Source organism: Babylonia areolata, chromosome 7, assembly GCF_041734735.1.
Source record: "Babylonia areolata isolate BAREFJ2019XMU chromosome 7, ASM4173473v1, whole genome shotgun sequence".
NCBI lineage: Eukaryota > Metazoa > Mollusca > Gastropoda > Neogastropoda > Buccinidae > Babylonia > Babylonia areolata.
Window position 1 is genome coordinate 44,152,189 of NC_134882.1, and position 21,259 is coordinate 44,173,447.

General features: G+C 40.4%; 1 protein-coding gene across 6 annotated transcripts in view; it reads left to right on the top strand.

Annotated features, from left to right (window-relative positions):
• LOC143284071 (F-BAR and double SH3 domains protein 2-like) overlaps positions 1–21,259 on the top strand; it is a 90,560-nt gene that overhangs the window by 35,099 nt on the left and 34,202 nt on the right. For 5 of the 6 annotated variants that reach the window (XM_076590692.1, XM_076590693.1, XM_076590690.1 and 2 more), the window contains exons 4-9: positions 11,600–11,685; positions 12,413–12,427; positions 14,744–14,888; positions 17,928–18,064; positions 18,932–18,995; positions 20,620–20,748. In XM_076590692.1, the coding sequence (XP_076446807.1) occupies positions 11,600–11,685; positions 12,413–12,427; positions 14,744–14,888; positions 17,928–18,064; positions 18,932–18,995; positions 20,620–20,748 (576 nt within the window). The remainder of the gene's footprint in view (positions 1–11,599; positions 11,686–12,412; positions 12,428–14,743; positions 14,889–17,927; positions 18,065–18,931; positions 18,996–20,619; positions 20,749–21,259) is intronic. The other variant, XM_076590689.1, reaches the window with a different exon arrangement.

Consider the following 21,259-nt stretch of genomic DNA (forward strand, 5'->3'; position numbering starts at 1 on the left):
TACCCCACCACCCCCATCCCAACCCCCACTTCCACCCCCCTGCCCTTCCTCCGGACCTTGGCTGGCAGTTTCAAGGACTGTATTGCTTTTTCTGCTGTGATCTCTACCCATCCTAAACTTTTTCTTTCTCCCCCCTCCTTTTTTTCTTACCTGGTCTATTATACACCCCTTTCCCTGCTTTGAGAGGGAGGGAAGTAGGGAGAGAGAGAGAGGGAAGAAAGGCAAGGCAGAGTCTTTATTCAAATTATTGTCAAGGATAATTGATAAGCAGTAATGTGAATTAAAAAAAAAAAAATCCAGTTCCTGCCCTTTATAGGGCAGTTTCTATGATACACACAAAAACAATCCATGGAAAGGCAAAAATTATCAATATGAGATGTAGTTCATAGGAGTGTTGGAGAAACAGACAGATTGAGAGAGAGAGAGAGAGAGAGAGAGAGAGAGAGAACTCAGAAATGTTTTAGTTTAGAACGCCTCTGATCCCTTACAATGTGGAACACACACATGCATGTAGCACATGCACGCACACATGCCTGTGTGCTTGAGAGAGCGAGAGACAGAGGGGGAGAGAGAGAGAGAAAGAGAGAGACAGAGAGAATGTATGTAGGGATTGATAGGGAGGGAGGATGGTGGGTTGAGGCTGGAAGATTTAAAACGCATGTTTGGCATCCAGGTTTTAATGAAGCAAATTTCTGGAGAAACAGTTCTGTTTCCAGGATGTTACATCTGTAAGTTATCTTTTGAGTCATGGATCAAACCCCCTGATCAGTAAAAGAAGAAACCAATTTCCTCTGAAGTCTGTGATGCAGCTTGTCTGTTCTGGTAATTCTGACCAGTATGAGTTCCATCACAGAGTCTTTCCAGCCGGGTTACAGGCTTTGTGAATAATCTCACATGACTGGTTGTACAAGGGAAACCCCACCCAAATAATATCTAAACAACTCCCTTGACTGAATGTACAATGGAATCCCCACTCAGATAATATCTGAACGACTCCCATAACTGGTTGTACAAGGGAAACCCCACCCAAATAATATCTGAACGACTCCCATGACTGAATGTACAATGGAAACCCTACCCAAATAATATCTGAAGAGTCTGACTGGCTGTACAAGGGAAACCACACCCAGATAATATCTGAACAACTCCCATGACTGGCTGAACAAGAGAAACCCCACCCAGATAATATCTGAACAACTTCCACAACTGAATGTATAAAGGAATCCCCACCCAAATAATATCTGAACAACTTGCATGGCTGCCTGTACAAGGGAAACCCCATCCAAATAATATCTGAACAACTCCCATAACTGAATGTATAAAGGAAACCCCACCCAAATAATATCTGAACAACTCGCATGACTCCCTGACTCCCTGTACAAGGGAATCCCCACCCAAATAATATCTGAACAACTCGCATGACTCCCTGACTCCCTGTACAAGGGAATCCCCACCCAAATAATATCTGAACAACTCACATGACTCCCTGACTCCCTGTACAAGGGAATCCCCACCCAAATAATATCTGAACAACTCGCATGACTCCCTGTACAAGGGAAACCCCACCCAAATAAATAATATCTGAACAACTCACATGACTGCCTGTACAAGGGAATCCCCACCCAAATAATATCTGAACAACTCCCATAACTGAATGTATAAAGGAAACACCACCCAAATAATATATGAACAACTCCCATGACTCCCTGTATAAGGGAATCCCCACCCAAATAATATCTGAACAACTCACATGACTCCCTGTACAAGGGAATCCCCACCCAAATAATATCTGAACAATTTCCATGACTCCCTGTACAAGGGAATCCCCACCCAAATAATATCTGAACAACTCCCATGACTCTCTGTACAAGGGAATCCCCATCCAAATAATATCTGAACAACTCGCATGACTCCCTGTACAAGGGAATCCCCACCCAAATAATATCTGAACAACTCCCATGACTGGCTGTACAAGAGAAACCCCACCCAAATAATATCTGAACAACTTCCATGACTGCCTGTACAAGGGAAACCCCACCCAAATAATATCTGAACAACTTGCATGACTGCCTTTACAAGGGAAACCCCATCCAAATAATATCTGAACAACTCCCATAACTGAATGTATAAAGGAAACCCCACCCAAATAATATCTGAACAACTCCCATGACTCCCTGACTCCCTGTACAAGCGAATCCCCACCCAAATAAATAATATCTGAACAACTCACATGGCTCCGTGTACAAGGGAATCCCCACCCAAATAATATCTGAACAACTCACATGACTCCCTGTACAAGGGAAACCCCACCCAAATAAATAATATCTGAACAACTCGCATGACTCCCTGTACAAGGGAATCCCCACCAAAATATCTGAACAACTCACATGACTCCCTGTACAAGGGAAACCCCACCCAAATAAATAATATCTGAACAACTCACATGACTGGACTCCCTGTACAAGGGAAACCCCACCCAAATAAATAATATCTGAACAAGCACCAGGTGGTAGAGAAGATAAAAAGGATGTGGGGAGTTGTTTCATGTAGGTGTTGGGAGTTCGGAGTTTTGCCTCCTTCCAGCAATATGCACGCAGGCAAACACATGTGAATGTGCACATTTGCACGCATGCACATGTGTCCACACACATCCATATATATACACACACACATGTGCAGACACACTATACACACGTTATTTTACCTGTTGATTTTTTAGTTTGTTGTTATAATATATATGTATATATTTTTGGAGTTGGGGGATTGGGGGGTGGGGGAGAGGGGAAAGGGGAAAAAGTGATGACAAGAGGGATAGATGGGATGGGGAAGGAGGTAGATTTTCATCTTAAGTCACCATTATGGAAAGACATTAACCAAAATAACTGAAGATTGAGCAACTCGCAGTATAAAGTGGATGGTAACAATGAACCCATTCAGTTTGATACCAGCATCTACCCCCGAAAATGGAGTATGGCTGCCTACATGGAGGGGTAAAAACGGTCATACACATGAAAGCCCACTTGTGTACATTCAAGTGAGCGTGGTAGTTGCCCATGAATGAAGAAAAAGAAGATACCAGGGTCTTCACGTTGTGCATGTTCTGCAGACGGATATACTACAGGTCAGGTGAGGTGGGGTCCTGTTTGCTACCTGCTCAGTTCTGCTTCCCTGCTGCCAACTGCTGGCAGATCTTGACAGCCCATCACACCAAGCCTGCTTTTTTGTGTCAGGTTTTCTGTAGGTTTTGAATGCACCCAGATTCACAGATGTGTGTGTGTGTGTGTGTGTGTGTGTGTGTGTGTGTGTGTGTGTGTGTGTGTGTGCGCTTTGTCAGCTTGTGTGTGTGTGTGTGTGTGTGTGTGTGTGTGCTTTTTCAGTTTTTGTGTGTGTGTGTGTGTGTGTGTGTGTGTGTGTGTGTGTGTGTGTGTGCTTGTGCCATGTGTTTGTGTGTGTGTGCATACATGCACACATGCAGGTTTGGGATAAATATTATAACTGCATTCTTGTGAACACTTGTGAACTCCTGCAAACACTTAAAACTCCATCCACAAACATTTAAAACTTCCAGTAAACATTCTTAAGCTTCTGTAAACACTAGCAAACTCTCTAAGGGCATTGCATGTATGTGTGTGTGTGTGTGATGGGGCGTGTGGGGAGATTGTGTGTTGGTGTGTATGTGTGTGTCTGTGAGAGACACAGAGAGAGAGAGAGAGAGAGAACGAACGAACGAACGAACATTTTTATTCAATAAAGGCCGTAGCCCCTCATGAAGGGGATCAGTGAACACAAATTGTTACATTCCAGAACAATGTGGAACAGAAAACATTTAACTACAATTCTAGCAATGCACATGCACACACAAAAAGCACAATTAATCACATATCAAACTGCGGATTTTGAATGCCTTATACAAGTATATAGCGAACTGTTTTACAATGGTTTCATTTGTTGATGACATTAGCAAGGAAAGTCGAAACAGAGATGGATGTCTATGATATTTTTGTGGAATTAACTGTAGCCTAAGGTCATTTAAGGCAGGGCAACGTAACACAAAATGAAGTTCATTTTCTTCAGCACATCTGCACAAGGGACAAATAATATCGTGATCATTCAATTTACTATAACGATAACGATGAAGAGAGAGATCGGAAATGCCAAATCTAAACATTGTCATAATACATTTCAAATGCCTATCCATCTTCATTGACAGATAAACCGGAAGTGAATGCACAGAAATAAACTGCCTATAAAACTCAAATCGATCGCTATCTTGAATGTGGTACGACCATACTTGCCATCTACAATCAATTAATCTATTTCGAAATGTACGGATAAATCCATTTATATCCCCTACTCCCTGCTGTAACCACACATAACCAAATCCCATTTCACATAACTTAATTCTCACCATTGATACCCAGTTTTTCTTACCCCTTACATCCAAATCATATAACATATTATATGCTTTTCTTGGCAACCTAAAATCTTCCATTTGTGTTAATTTTAACCAGTAAGAGATACATCTTGTCACAGAATTGAGATATATCGGATATCTTTTTGTCTCGCCATAGATCAAATCATTAGGCGTTTTCATACTTACTCCTAGAAACTTTTTCAACGCAAATAAATGTACATTCTCACAAAATACTGCAGCATTAGACAGACCCCAAATTTCAGCTGCATACTGAACAATAGGTTGTATCTGAGAATCAAATAGTTTCATAAGCAACTCAAAAGAATGATTTTCTAAAGTTATCATTTTTTCATAATACAAAGTAATGCGTGTTTAGCTCTACTTGATAAATCCTTACATGCAGCTGTGAAACTTAACTTAGTTGAAAAATATATTCCTAGGTATTTATATGCATTCACTACAGGCATTATAACCCCGCCATACGTCCATCTTTCTCTAATTCCTAAATACCCACCTTTTCTAAAAACAATTATATTACTTTTTGACATGTTTACTTTCAACTGAAGTGAATTTGCAGAACGAAACAGATTGTTTAATTGTGTTTGCAAACCAATAATAGTTTCAGAAATTAACGCAACATCATCTGCTAGAAGAAGAATAAACAACTCTAAAATATCACCCGTAAACTGAGCACCATGTTTTCCGTTTCTAATAATTTCAGTGGTTAGTTCGTTAATAAAAAGAGAAAACAGAATAGGGCTGCAAACATCACCTTGTTTCACCCCAGAAGTACACTGGATATAATCTGTCATCCTACCCCCACACCTTACCCGAGCTTTCACACATGCATACATACTCATTATACATTTCAACAATTTTCCATGAACACCAGCTTTCAAAAGAATCGGCCAAAGAATTGTTCTATTTATAGAGTCGAAGGCTTTCTCAAAATCTATAAAAGCTACATACAATTTACGATTTAAAGAGAATTGTTTTTGAACGAAAGCCATTATAGTATACATATGATCCACAGTAGAGTAGCCCCGTTTAAAACCTGCTTGGTATTCGCCTGTGATGTTATTGTCTTCTACCCATTCTTGCAATCTATGATTAATGATAGTGCTGTAAAGTTTACTACTAATATCGCAAAGAGAAATACCTCTATAATTACTTGGATTATTCACATCTCCTTTTTTGTAAAGAGGTAAAACAACACACTCAGTCCAGTTCTCCGGATAGACACCACTGTTAAATAAACAGTTAAAAAACATTACAAAAAAATTCAGAATTGATTCAGTTTTACTACCATACTTTAACAATTCACCAATTATGCCATCTGGTCCTGCAGTTTTACGGCTTTTTATTTTACGTACAGCAAACATTACTTCGTCTATTGAAATCGGGCGATTTAAATAATTTTCCCCTTCCCCTTCCCCTTGCTCCCACTGAAATTCATTGTCAGAATCAACATCTTTTGTAAGAAGAGTCTTAAAATGTTCAAACCACATATCTTCACTAATATTGTTAACAGGCTGTTTTCGTTTCAATGAAATATTACGAACTTTGTTCCAGAAATCTTTCTGATTTTTAATCGAAGCAACTAATTCTGACAGCAAAGAGGCATTAAACAGTTTTTGCTTTCTCTTTAGCAGATACTTATATTCCCGTCTGGCCTTCCTAAAGCAATTACGATCATTAGCATCTAATGTGCGTCTAAATTTGTTAAGAAGCATGCGAACATTTCTTTTACTGCTGCGACATTCTGCGTCAAACCAGTCTTTCTGTTTCAGTTTATTCCTTACACATATTTGTTTCTTCATACATTCAGCAGCGTCCTTAATGCATTCATTAAACACTTTTAACGCTTGATTTATATCAACATCAATAAGATTAATTGCAAAGTTAATCCTTTCTTGATATTCTTCAGATGATATATTGTTATTATACACATCAGCATAATCCTCATTCCACACAAATTTATCCAACATAAAGTCATTTTCTAACTTTGTATTTTCCAGCTCAGCACCAATATTCCTAAAATGAAGTTCCACAGGCATATGATCTGAATCAATTCTTTCAGACACTCGCACCTCACATAAATCACACAACAATGCATACAGGTCACAAGACATAAGAAAATAATCATTCACACTGCACCCACTGTCTGACACATACGTGTAGCAACCGTTTTGGTCGCCATGACACATACCATTTAGAATACACAAGTCAAGGGCAGTACACATGTTCAACAACAATTTACCATAGTTATTAAGTACAGAATCTTCAGAACAACGATTAACACTAACTGGGTGGCTTACATGTTGGAACTCTGAAATATCTGAAACATTCTGACAGTAGTGAGAGACATTAGAAGTTCTTCCATTCAAATCCCCACACAGCAATATATAAACATCCCTGCAGGCTAACAAACAATCAGTCAAGAACTCCTCTAATAACGCAATACCATTTTCACAGTCAAAATGAGCATAATAGGGAGAACCCTCAGGTGGCACATAAGAATACACATACAACACATCTTTATCAACACCAAACACATTTTTATCGACAATTAATGCACCAAAACTGTTTGATTTCACATCAACTTGCTTCACAAATGGAACAAACACATCTTTGACAAGACACAGAACTCCTCCCGATCGCCTCCCCTTTACTGAAAATTTAATTGCAGGTACACTGAAACTAGTATATCCAGAAAATGCAGAAGACTTAAATTCATCAATAAACGTTTCAACTAAACAAATAAAGTCAAAAGAGTCAAGAAACGAAACAAAATCATTGTCATGTAATTTTGGTAGCAGTCCATTGACATTCCAATGAATGAAAGATAGCGATTTATTTTTACAATTTCCTTTGCTGACAAAATTATAACTTTGATTCAACAAATCGTCATTCACCCTGTGCCTATGCTCACAAACAGGATTTTCAACTGTCACACACGGCAAATTTTCATCAGCAAACCCCATATGCACACCGTTCTCGTCACTTAAAACACGTGCCGGTTCAGTGTCATTTCGGTCAGCACAGGACGGCAATACCGGTGTACCCTTTCTTTTGCCCGCCTCATTAAAAAATACACAGCTTGTAAAAAATACGGGCTGGCCGGTTCCCTATTTATACTCGACAAGCTTGTCATTCGCATTGACAGAGAACTTTTTGCCGTCAATAAGCAAATGGTTGTACACCATCGTGGCTCTCTTTCCATCCTGTCTAGCTTTTTTCAAGTGTGGTGTTAATCTTCGTCTTATCTCTCTTACACCTTTTGAAAAATCCTCACCAATGAATATGTTAGAGCCTTTCAGTTTGCCTTTAGCCTTAAGGATAGTTACCTTTTGTTTATAGAAAGCACAACGAGCAATCACAGGAGAGTCAGGCCTAGAACTCAGCCGATGCACTCGGTCAAACTCCACCACATCAGTCATGTCCATCTTGTCCGTCAGAAGTTCCTGCACTAGGCACTCACAGTCTGCACTGGTCTCGTTGGTTCCCCTGGGAAGGCCGTAAAAGATCAGGTTGTTGCGCTTGGAGCGGCCCTCTAGATCGTCGATCCTAGTCTCGCAGTCGGTCAGCTTCTGGGACAGGTCCTGGTTCGTCTTCTTCAGCTCCTCGTTCTCCTCTCTCAGCTTTCCCATCTCCTCCCTCATCCCCCTCAGATCACTTCGCAGAGCTGTACATTCCTCTTTGATGTCACGGACTTCCTGCTTCAGCTCTTGCTTCAGCTCCTCCATCTTTGTCTCCATCTGTGACCCCATCTGATCACTCACGGCTTTAATAGTTGCCATGATGTCACTGAGAGTGGGTTCTGTGGGCGAAGGGGAGGACACCGAAGCACCAGCACCACTAGATCTTTCCAGACTAGCCCTCCGAGAGGTTCCTGCACTTGCGAGTCTTGTCTGCCTCATGCTATCTTTGGTGGGATTTGTGTTTGGTCCTGGGTTACTTTCAATGTCCCCACATCGAAGGAGCAAACTACCCCAGAACAAATAACAGAGGAGGAGGCCAAAACTGACACCGTCTACCCGTCGTCGAAGCGTGACAATGGCGATACGGAAGGCTGACACTTTTCTTGCCCTCTTCAACATAAAGCCTATGAATACAGGCAAAAACCGGCCACAGACAAGCCGAATGTCAGTGTGTATGTGTGTGTCTGTGAGAGACACAGAGAGAGAGAGAGAGAGAGAGTGTGTGTGTGTGAGGGGAGAGAGAGAGTGTGTGTGTGTGCTCTTGTGCCTGTCCATGCAAACCAATGAAAAAACAAAGCTGCAGACAGATGGCTGGATTCAGAGAAATTCATAAAATTTAGCGTTGGTCACTTGGCAGTAAAAATAAAACAAAACAAAAAGCAAAGTCATACATTTTTTATGCATGCATCTTAGTCTCATGAATGTTGTGAGGACAGGAATAGTTCTGTATGGCCTGCAGGTCAGGTCGGATCAGTGATGTAGGTGTGCCAACAGGTGATGTTGATGAAAGAGTCCTGTTACCTGCCTGCTCAATGTGTGCTTCTTTGCTTCAAATGTTGGCACTTCTTGACAACCTGTCACACTCTTTTTTTTTCCAGGTGATGTTGTCTGTTGATCTAGACTGCAATCAGATGTAAAAAAAAGAAAGAAAGAAAAAGGTGTGTCTGTGTGTCTGTGAATGCACATGTGTCATGTGTGTAGGCACACATACACTATCGTCTGGGATTTAACACTTTTTGCTGCAGACTGCAGCAAGCATCTGCCAACTCCTGTAAATGAATGTGCATGTGTATTTTTGTGTGTAATATTTGTATGTGTGCTTTGTGCGTTTGTTTTTGTAAAGTGATAAAAAAAAAAACCCCACACAGTCCAGCAGACTTTATATTGGATTCAACTATTTTTATGGAATTTTAGAACAATGAGTATTGGGGATACAGGTTGGCTGGGATCAAGGGCATGGCACTGAAAATGGGGCAGTAGAAAAAAATCAGATCAGAATAGAACCTCAAATCAGAAATTTATATACATTTTATAGAAACAGCATTAATTTTTACCTGGCAGTATTACTGGAACAAACAGCAGGAATGAAGATTGTGTGGAATTTGCAGGAAAACATTGTATGTTTTGAACTGCCTGACTTGTAATTAAATTCAGTGCTTCTTTATCCATTATGCTCCACCAGTGACTTTCACCCTTTTGTTTGCAGTTATTTTTGTGCGATCTTACTTTTACCCCCGCCCCCATCTTTCCTATTTCAGTTGGTACTAGACAGAAAATGGAACATGGTAATTATGCCACCTGACGGTAGGCTGTTGATAAAATCAATTTTTGTCATCATGTTCTTGCCAGACTGTTTTTGTTCCATGTGTTTATTGCGTAGAGAAACAGGAAGAAAGAGTTTGTTTTGCCATTTCAGTGTGTGTGTGTGTGTGTGTGTGTGTGTGTGTGTGTGTGTGTGTGTATCTGCGTGAGGCGGCATGTATGTATGTGTGGGTGAGTGTATGTTTCTGTTAATGTACTGGCACAATGTGTGTGTGTGTGTGTGTGTGTGTGTGTGTGTGTGTGTGTGTGTGTGTGTGTGTGTTTGCTTGTGTGGGTGAGTGAATAATTTAAAATATGAAAAAAACCCACAAAAACTTAGGAGATTCCAATAGTTCTTACCTCAGAGTAACATCAAGATGTTGAAATATGCCAAGTCAGCTTTATCTCCAAAGAGAAATTCACATGAGAAATTGCTCATGTGACTTTTGTGTATTTATGTGTGTGTGTTTGCATGAGTGCATGCATGTGTTCTTTCCAAAATAACAAAAAGAAGACTGAGGTCAGAAGTCAAAAATGGGGTGGGGGGGGGGGGGGGGGGGGGGGGCGTGTATTGCTGCGAAGCATCTTGTACACAAGATTTATTGACTGTCAGCAGCAGAAATGGGCAGGATAAAAAAAAAAAAGAGATACATATATATTAGATCGGAATGGTTTCATCTAGACAACCACAGAGGCATCCTGGATGTTGAGTTCTCTCAGTGACTGTGACTTTCAGTGATTTCAGAAATGTTAGCAGGTTTGACATTTCTTGATGAGAAGAAAAGCCTCTTCTTGACAGTGATGTTGATTGCAACTTCTTTGACATTTCTTGAGTCATGAAAAGGAAATCTTTTTGTGCTGAGATGTGCCATGCCTACTTACACCCACACAGTCATAGACAGACAGGTAGAACAGAGAGAGAGAGAGAGGCTTTGATGACATCTAATCTTCTTCGTACCATTATCTGTTCACTATAACAGTATATGGTGATTTAGACACACACACATTCATTCATTTCAACACACACACACACACTATCACACACACATAGTGGAGTGGCCTGGAGGTAATGCGTCCGCCAAGGAAGCGAGAGAATCTGAGCGCACTGGTTCGAATCACGGCTCAGTCCCCAATATTTTCTCCCCCTCCACTGGACCTTGAGTTGTGGTCTGGACACTAGTCATTTGGATGAGATGATAAACTGAGGTCCCGTGTGCAGCATGCGCTTAGCGCACGTAAAAGAATCCACGGCAACAAAAGGGTTGTCCCTGGCAAAATTCAGTGCAAAAATCCACTTCGATTGGAAAAACAAATAAAACTGCACACACGGGGAAAAAAAAGGGTGGCACTCTCAGTGTAGTGATGCGCTCTGCCTGACAGAGAAATCTGTTGTGACAAAAAAAAAGAAAAAAAAAAAGGAGAAATACAGTACAAGTACACACACACTCTTACACACACAGAGGGAAAATAGTGTGCCTGAAGTATATTTATTCATCACATGAAGTTTGTGGCACTGTGTTCTTATGATGTTCATATGACCCAAATCACCCTGTCCTTGTGATTGTTGTATGCAGACTTCTGGGGAGATTGTTTTATGCTTTGTAATTAATATATACTCTTGTTTAATGCTTTATAATTGAAAGAATCATGTTTAACGCTTTATAATTGATATATAATTTAGTTTAACTGATTGTAATTGATATATATATATATATATATCTTATTTAGTGCTTTATAATTGTGATATATAATCTTGTTTAACATTTTTATTGATATATTATCTTGATTAGTGTTGTATAATTGATATATAATGTTAATGTGAACCACAGAAACGTATGGGGAAAAAAAGCTGCATATTAAGTGTGTGTGTGTGTGTGTGTGTGTGTGTGTGTGTGTGTTTCAGGGATTGCTGAAAGTGACCGGCCAGTTGTTGAAGAGAGACTTTCCTGCACAGCCTGACATTGCCAGTGAGGATGGCCACGAACACAAGTGAGTGTTGGCGTAGCTGGTGCTGACTCTGTTAGTTCGTTCTTTAGTTCAGCGTCTTTTCACCACCAGTGATATTAGATGATAAAAAAAAAAGAAAAAAAGAAAAAGGAGGGGTGGGTTAGGAAAACAGAAATGGTAGAAAACTACCAAAAAATGCATAACTAACATACAGTTACACTTAACAGTATAATAATCAGAAACCATTAACAAAATGCTGACTGTGTGTGTGTGTGTGAGTGTGTGTGTGTGCGCGCGGGCAGTGGACTGAAGTGCTTTCCCTTTTAACACTGGGGGTCTACAGAAGTGAACATCAGCTTGACTAATTGCTGATAGCAGTCACACACACACATGCGCATGCACGTGCACACACATGCACACATTGACACATTATCACTTGTTCATTCAGTGGTTCAAATGCAGTAACACATACACAATGCATGTACACTCACATATTTATTTATATCTATTGTGTGTCAAGGGAAAGGATGCTTTCTTGCTTGAATTGTTTGTCTGGATTGTAGTGTGTGTGTGTGTGTGTGTGTGTGTGTGTGTGTGGAGGGTGTGGGGTATATGTGTGAATCATAACAAATGATGACACTGATTTAGGAATGCAGTGCTAATTCCTTGACTAAATATAACACATTAACAATTCTACAGCTTGCAATGCTTCATATTTTGCCATGCTTCATAAACTTGAAAACAATCTTTTTTCTTCCATTTTGATAAGACCCTCTGGAGGAAGGTATGAGCACTTGTTTCAACATTTACTTTTTCTTTCTGTTTCCTTTTTTTCCCTTTCTCTTTGAAAAGCAGACCATATCATGTATCTGAATTCTGTCAGCACACAGTTTGATAAGACAATTTGCACATTGTTTATTTTTTTAAGTTTTGATAGCAAGTCATTTGAAGCTGCATGACAGTCATGCATGTTGTTGTGCATGATTGTTTGCATTGTTGTTGCGTAATACACACACTTTCTGTTATGTAAATGCACGTCGAGTTTGTTCATTGATTATTTAATAATAGGTTTTTTTGTGCCTTCGTTCCAGTTGCATATATTGGCTTTTGTTTTGTGAATCAAGCATTTATTGTTTTAGTTCAAATTTGATTATTGTGTCACACACATTTAAGACAGAGGAATATGTTCACATCACCTCATGTAACAGTAGTAGGTCTGGAGGCTTAATTGCCATCAATCCAGTTTCACGTTTTGTAGCATGAATGATTCATAACACTGCGCTGCACATTATGACTTGTAATTAACATATCTCTTGATCAGTGCTGACATGAATATGAAAGCAGTGTTCATTTGAGTATGTTTTTTTTTTTTAATGAATTTTTCAAACAAAACTGTGTTCATACAGTTGCTATATGAGTTGGAAAACATGTGATTGAGAGAGAGAGAGAGAGAGAGAGAGAGAGAGAGATTTGAATGACTGAACCTGTTTTCTCACTGAAGGTTCTGTGCGTTTGTGCACGCACAATCACATGTGTATGTGTATATAACTTTATCATGGAAATCTATAAGATTACTTTTTAAAAAATGTTATTTTTATGGGCAACTTTTGTTTTAAGAAACAAGTCAGTTCTTGTCACAGAGAAGTATAGTAGATCCTTTGTCACTGGAAGAACCTGTTTGAAGTTCACAATGTGTATCAGACCATGAAGAATGGCAGCTCAGATACTTTGGACATGTTTACAACTTGACTGTAAGTCATGGTATTCAGGAGTGCTGGATGTGAATAGTATTAATGCAGTCATTCCAGTTCAGCACTCATGGGTCAAACCTATGGGCGATTTGTTTATTGTCATGCAAATTTTTTTTTTTAGCTCATGCATGATACTGTTTGCTGGAAAAATTGTTTATTTTGACAGCTTACAGTTACTGTGTAATTCATGAGTATATGCATATTAGTGTGTGTGTGTGTGTGTGTGTGTGTGTGTGTGTGTGTGTGTGTGTGTGTGTGTGTGTGTGTTTTAATCCTTTTGTATTTTTCTAACTTATCATGTAAAAATATCATTACAGATGCATATATCTGCTATTTTTAATGACAGTTTTTCTAACATAAGCTTTTAGATTTCTTTGGGATTTTCTTTAATTCATTTTCTCTGATCTTTTGTCAGTTTTTGATTATAAGGACACATATTCATAATCTGTATTTATAATATTTTTATATTTATGATCTGCCATAAATTCGGAAGTGTGCCTTCTGTTGGTTTCATTTGAGACTGATCACAGAAGTGTGATTTATGTTGGTATCATTGCGATTGATTAGATAAATTCATATCTGTATGATATATTTCTTTCTTGATTTTTTGCTGTTGTTGCAAATGTCAGTGAATGTTTAGTTGCTTTTGTCAGTTTCAAAACCCAGGCGCAGTTTTGAATAGCATGCTAGTGAGATACTGTTCAAACATTGAATGCATGAAGATAAGTATTTCTTTTTTTTTTTTTTTTTTTGTTGCTGTGTGGTTTGATGATGATACTGATGATGATGATGATGATGATTGTTGTGTTCCTGTTGTCAGGATTGTGATGGCTGTGTGGTTTGATGATGATGATGACGATGGTGATGATGATGATGATTGTTACTGTTCCTGTTGTCAGGATTGTGGTGGCAGTGTGGTTTGATGATGATGATGATGATGATGATACTGACGATGATGATGATTGTTGTGTTCCTGTTGTCAGGATTGTGATGGCTGTGTGGTTTGATGATGATGATGATGATACTGATGATGATGATGATGATGATGATACTGATGATGATGATGATGATGACGATGATGACGATTATTGTGTTCCTGTTGTCAGGATTGTGATGGCTGTGTGGATTGATGATGATGATGATGATACTGATGATGATGATGATGATGATGATTGTTGTGTTCCTGTGTTAGGACGGTGATGGCTGTGTGGTTTGATGATGATGATGATGAGGATGATTTTGGCTGTTCCTGTGTTAGGACGGTGGTGGCAGTGTGGTTTGATGATGATGATAACATTGATTATGATGATGATGATGATGACGATGGTTGTTGCTGCTCCTGTCGTCAGGACGGTGGTTGCAGTGTGGCGCCACCTACTGGACGAGACGGATCGGCAGGCCAAAGCCAGACTGCAGGCTGCGGAAATTTATGCAGAGAGAATCGCTGAACCCCTCAAGGGAGTGAAGGCAGCAAAGCAGCAATGCACCAAAAAAGTATGTGTTTGGTTGTTCACAGACGGGCGCAATAGCCGTGTGGTTAAAGTGTTGGACTGTCAATCTGAGGGTCCCGGGTTCGAATTACGGTGACGGCGCCTGGTGGGTAAAGGGTGGAGATTTTTACGATCTCCCAGGTCAACATATGTGCAGACCTGCTAGTGCCTGAACCCCCTTCGTGTCTATATGCAAGCAGAAGATCAAATACACACGTTAAAGATCCTGTAATCCATGTCAGCGTTCGGTGGGTTATGGAAACAAGAACATACCCAGCATGCACACCCCTGAAAATGGAGTATGGCTGCCTACATGGCGGGGTAAAAACTGTCATACACGTAAAAGCCCACTTGTGTGCATACGAGTGAACGTGGGAGTTGCAGCCCATGAACGCAGAAGAAGAAGAAGAAGAAGGTTGTTCACATTGTCGTCTGCTGGCAGCTACAGGCCTGATGTCTGACCAAAGGGGGTGTCACTGCACATGATGGGTTTTGTTTGGGATCTGTGTCATTGACAGAGGATTGCATGTCTGCACACACCTGTACTCACAGACAAGCATGGACATGTGCACACGTTCACGCACACATGTATACATGCACACCACACACACACACACATACACACACACACACACACACACACACATGCAAATACACAAACAGAACACACACACACACACACACACACACACACACACACACACACACACACACACACACACACACTCACATTCACATGCACACACACACACACGCACACGTACGCATACACACACTCACACTCACACTCACATTCACTATCACCTACTTAACCAAACACTCACAACAATGTAACTTATTCTCTCTTTCTCTTATGGAATTTCTGTAAAAAAAAAAAGTTGGGTCTGCCAGCAACCATGTCACTCAGTCTGAGACAACCACAAGTCAGTCAGTAAAATCAGTAGATGCATAAGACAAGGTAGGTCAGCTGCACTGTTGTCATTGGCTCATGGTTTGAGTGAAGAAGTGAAGAAGGAAAGTATTTCCATCTCTTATCTTCCCTTGACCCTGCATCCCCCCACCTCTCACCTTCACTTTACTTCTGCCTTGAACATTTATCTCAGGTCTTGCAGTTAAAAAAAAAAAAAAATTTAATAGGGTGTTTTTTGTGTGTGTTTTTTGTGTGTGTCTTACTGGAAGTTTCTGGTTGAAATCTTTGTCTACATGGCTATGACTTTCTCTGTTGTCTCTGTCATTCTTATCTTGATTTATTATCTCTGTGAGTCTCTGTCCTCCTTATCTTGATTTATTATCTCTGTATCTTTTGCCCTTATATTTATTTCCCACTGTCTCTGTCTGTCTTTCTGATTTGCTTTTGAATTTTTTGTCTGTGTGTGAGTTCATGTGTGCATGTGTGGATGTGATATGAATAGTTATGACTTTGGGGCTGTTCTCTTACTGAGAAGAATATACAACTTTCCATTTCCTGAAAGCTTAGAAGAGTAGTGCACAGCGTGCAGTATTACACCAGAAGAGCTGAAGGGGCTGTTACTTGTGGAAAATAGGGGAAGAAAAAGGTGTGGCTGAGAGGGGTCCAGAGGCTCATTACAGATATTACTCATTGCTGTTCAGCTTCTTTGGGCACAGGAAGGGAAAGTGTGTGTGTGTGTGTGTGTGTGTGTGTGTGTGTGTGTGTGTGTGTGTGTGTGTACATGTACGTGAGCAAGTGTGGATATATGAAATCTGAGAGTTCTGGTCAATGAAAGGGAAATTTGGTTGACTAATTTAAGACTTACTTTAGTTTGTTTCTTTCTTTATAATTATGCTCTGTCTGATGGGGCAGATTTTTGCACATGCACATGTGTGCACACTTACAAAAAGACATATGCATGCCAGCAAGCAAACTCGCACATGCACACACACACATACACATGCATACACACACACATGCACTCATACACACTCATTCCCAAGTACTCAATACACATGCACACACACACACACATGCACGCACGCACACCCGCACGCGTGCTCTCTCTCACACATACAGACACACAGACACACACACCAGAAAGATGAGCAGTAGCAGCTTTTGGTCATCCTGACCTATCTGTGAAGGATATTTAGTGGTAAGTAAAGCACAGAAAACAGGGTATGCCAAGCAGTAAACACAGTCAGAAAGCTGGCTGTAAAGGATGAAATTGTCTGAGGACTGTTTAGTCCCTACTTGTGTGGTTTGAACTGACATTGAATCAGTGAATGAGAGGAGAGTGAGAGGGTTTATAAAAAGGGACTGATAGCATGTGTGTGTGTGTTGAAAAATAAGGGATGAAATAGGTGTGGCTGAGAAGGACACATGTTTCAAACTGCTGACTGACACATTCATAACCATACAAGCATCAAACACATCATGCATGAAGTGTTCTCCTGACCACTGACTCATGTCCATGTGTATGTGACCCAGGTGAAGCCTCAGCTGGAGGCTAGGTACACAAACATGTGTCAGGCACACCATACACAAGTGTCTGAACAATGACTGACGAGGTCCATGTGTGTGTGACCCAGGTGAAGCCTCAGCTGGAGGCTAGGTACACAAACATGTGTCAGGCACACCATACACAAGTGTCTGAACAATGACTGACGAGGTCCATGTGTGTGTGACCCAGGTGAAGCCTCAGCTGGAAGCTCAGTACACAAACATGTGTCAGGCACACCATACACAAGTGTCTGAACAATGACTGACGAGGTCCATGTGTGTGTGACCCAGGTGAAGCCTCAGCTGGAGGCTAGGTACACAAACATGCGTCAAGCACACCATACACAAGTGGCTGAACAGTGACTGACGAGGTCCATGTGTGTGTGACCCAGGTGAAGCCTCAGCTGGAAGCTCAGTACACAAACATGCATCAAGCACACCATACGCAAGTGGCTGAACAATGACTGACGATGTCCATGTGTGTGTGACCCAGGTGAAGCCTCAGCTGGAGGCTAGGTACACAAACATGTGTCAGGCACACCAAGTGGCTGAACAATGACTGACGATGTCCATGTGTGTGTGACCCAGGTGATGCCTCAGCTGGGTGTGCTGCAAGGGGAGTTGAGCAGCACTGTGATGGAGATGGTCAAGGCTCACAAGGCCTACGTCATGGAGGAGACAACCGCAAATGATGCTCGACAGAAAGTCTCCGAGGCTGAAGACAAGTGGGTTCCTTTGTGTTGTCAGGGGAGGGAAGGAGGGGAGTGAGAAGGTGGGAGGGGTGGAGGGAGTGTGTGTGTCTTTGTGTGTCTGTGTGTTTGTGTGTCTCTGTATGTGTGTCTATGTATGTGAGAATATGTGTGTGTGTTGCTTGTTACTTTATGATATTATGGTGCTTAGTGTAATTTTGCTTTTTCATTTACCCCCCCAAAAAAAACAACAACAACAACTTCTTTAAGAGTCATTATTTTTTACCTCTCAAGACTGGAACTTCGAGACACAATCTCTGACTTAAAAGAATTGTCTGAAAGACTGATTTTTAAACATGGAGAGGAAGTGCATATATGCAGTATGTAATTTTTTCATGTGTAGGTACATCACATATTCTGGCATGGATGGACTACTCAGGCAGTAGTGTAAAGTATTGTCATAATCCAAAGCACAGTATCACTTATGTTCCAATAACATTTAGTGAAAATTCTTATTAACAGTTGTTTTGTTGTCTGATTTTCTTTTCCATTCATCTCTCTCTCTCTCTCTCTCTCTTAATATATATATATCTATATATATATATATATATATATATAAAACAAATGTATATAACAAATCTTAGAAGCAAAAAGCATTTGTCATTTCATGCGCCTTTAGAGAGAATTTACTTCTCTGCTTCATGTCAGGTCAAAGTTTAAAATCAACAATGCTTATTTTAAGAGTGTGCCTGAGTTCTGTTTTAGTGTTAGTAATGAGCACCACAGAAAATTACACAGTGTGTGTGTTTGTGTGTGTGTGTATGTGGTGTGATGTGTGCATGCATGCATGCATGCACATGTGTGTGTGTGTGTGTGTGTATGTGTGTGTGTGTGTGTGTGCAGACTCAAGAGGAAATCCACGGGACTGTTCCAGTCCATGGCAGGTCTCCAGAAAACATGCCAGAAGGTAAGTTCTATGTTGGATACCCTTGTGCTAGAGAGTGCATTTCTAATTATTTTTTTTACTTTTTTGTTTTGTTTTGCTTTTCTTCTTCTTTTGCAAATGAATTGATCCAATGGGGCACACAGACATGGTACAGACATGAATTGGTGATCAGTTCAGTTCAGTTCAGATAAGTTCTGTTCTGTTCAGTTCAGTTCTGTTCAGTTTGGTTCAGTTCAGTTTGGTTCAGTTAGGTTCAGTTCAGTTCAGCTCATTTCAGTTCAGATCAGATCAGTTCAGTTCAGTTCAGATCAGTTCCGTTCCATTCCGTTCCGTTCCGTTCAGTTCAGTTACTCAAGCTTGCATCACTGCATTCAGACAAATCCATATACGCTCCACCACATCTGCTGAGCAGATGCCTGACCAGCAGCGTAACCCAACACGCTTTGTCAGGCCTTGATGATAATACATTTGCCATGTCCAGCATAACAAATGTATCTGAACAATTACTCAATTAAGAAACAAAGATAGAGCTTGTCGGAAACTTTTTTGCAAGGTCTGAAATGGTAAGTAACCAACTTTTTTTTTATGCATACCAAGTTATGAACAAAAAAAAAGAATTCAGTAAATCTTATTTTTCTTTTTTCTGTCTGTCTCTCTTCTGATCCCTTTTCATGTCAGTTTTTACTTTTCCCACACTTGACAATAGACAAAGAGTAGTCTGATTTCAAAGTTTGTAACTTAGAACAGTGCTTGCCCCAGAAGCAGCACAATAGATTTGGCCAAAAAGGAGCAACTTAAACACAGGTTGGTACATTAGAAACAGCATGAACAGCACTCCCCACCAGAATAGTGTGCAAATAAATACACAGTGTGTGCATTTGCTTATTTTGTCACTAGCGTTTTAACTGCTGTTATTGCATCTGTGTATACATGTATACACACACACACATGCCACACTGATAAACACATACACATACACACACACACGCACACTCTCTCTCTCTCTCTTGCTTCTATACACACACATGCACACATTCATACACACTGTCTCTTTCTCTCCCTCTGTCTCTCACACATTCACATAATTGCATCATACATGTGCTGATAAAAACTAAAATCCACAATCATTCCGCACACTTACCCAGCATACACATGCTCACACATATGGTTTTGTCAGATGTTGTTTTTTGATTAAATGTTTTGTCATTTTGGCAAGTTGGAAACGGTAATATTGATAAATGAATGAACAGACATATGAAAGGAATGTATGAAATAAAAAAGAAAAACATACAGCAGACTACAGCCTTGGACAATAACAAAAACACTTATTCAGCGCTTTTTCTCAAATAGAACTCATAGTGCTTTACATGTTCAAAACTCATTATCTGTTAAGGATGAAGGGTTAGGATTTGCTAAGCCAAATAAGTTGAGTCCAGACCAGACCAGACCATACTTCCTGATAATTCAAGGAATACAAAGAATAACTTTTTTTTTTTTAACTGTTTACCGATGAAATTAGTTTTTCTGCTAAGCCAAAAATAAGGTCAAACCAGACCAGGTCAGATTGCCTGATAAGTCAAGGAATACAAAGAATGACTTTCTTAACAACTGTTTACCAATGAAATTTCATTTTTCGTGTTTTCAGCTGCGAAGTCGAAAGGAGATGTGTGAGGCGAGATCGACAGCAGCACGCAATGAGTACCTGTTGGCAATGGCTGGGGCTAACGCTCACCAAATCCGCTTCTACAGCACTGACCTGCCCGACCTAATGAAAGTGAGTGTGTGGATGTGTCACCATCATTCCTTAGGGACTGACCTGATGAAAGTGACTGTGTCACCATTATTCCCTTGGCTCTGACCTGATGAAAGTGTCTGGCTGTGTCACCATCATTCCTTAGGACTGACCTGATGAAAGTGTGTGGCTGTGTCACCATTATTCCTTAGGACTGACCTGATGAAAGTGTGTGGCTGTGTCACCATTATTCCTTAGGGACTGACCTGATGAAAGTGTGTGGCTGTGTCACCATTATTCCTTAGGGACTGACCTGATGAAGGTGAGTGTCTGGCTGCGTCACCATTATTCCCTAGGACTGACCTGATGAAAGTGTCTGGCTGCGTCACCATTATTCCATAGGACTGACCTGATGAAAGTGTGTGGCTGTGTCACCATTATTCCTTAGGGACTGACCTGATGAAAGTGTCTGGCTGTGTCACCATTATTCCATAGGACTGACCTGATGAAAGTGTGTGGCTGTGTCACCATTATTCCTTAGGGACTGACCTGA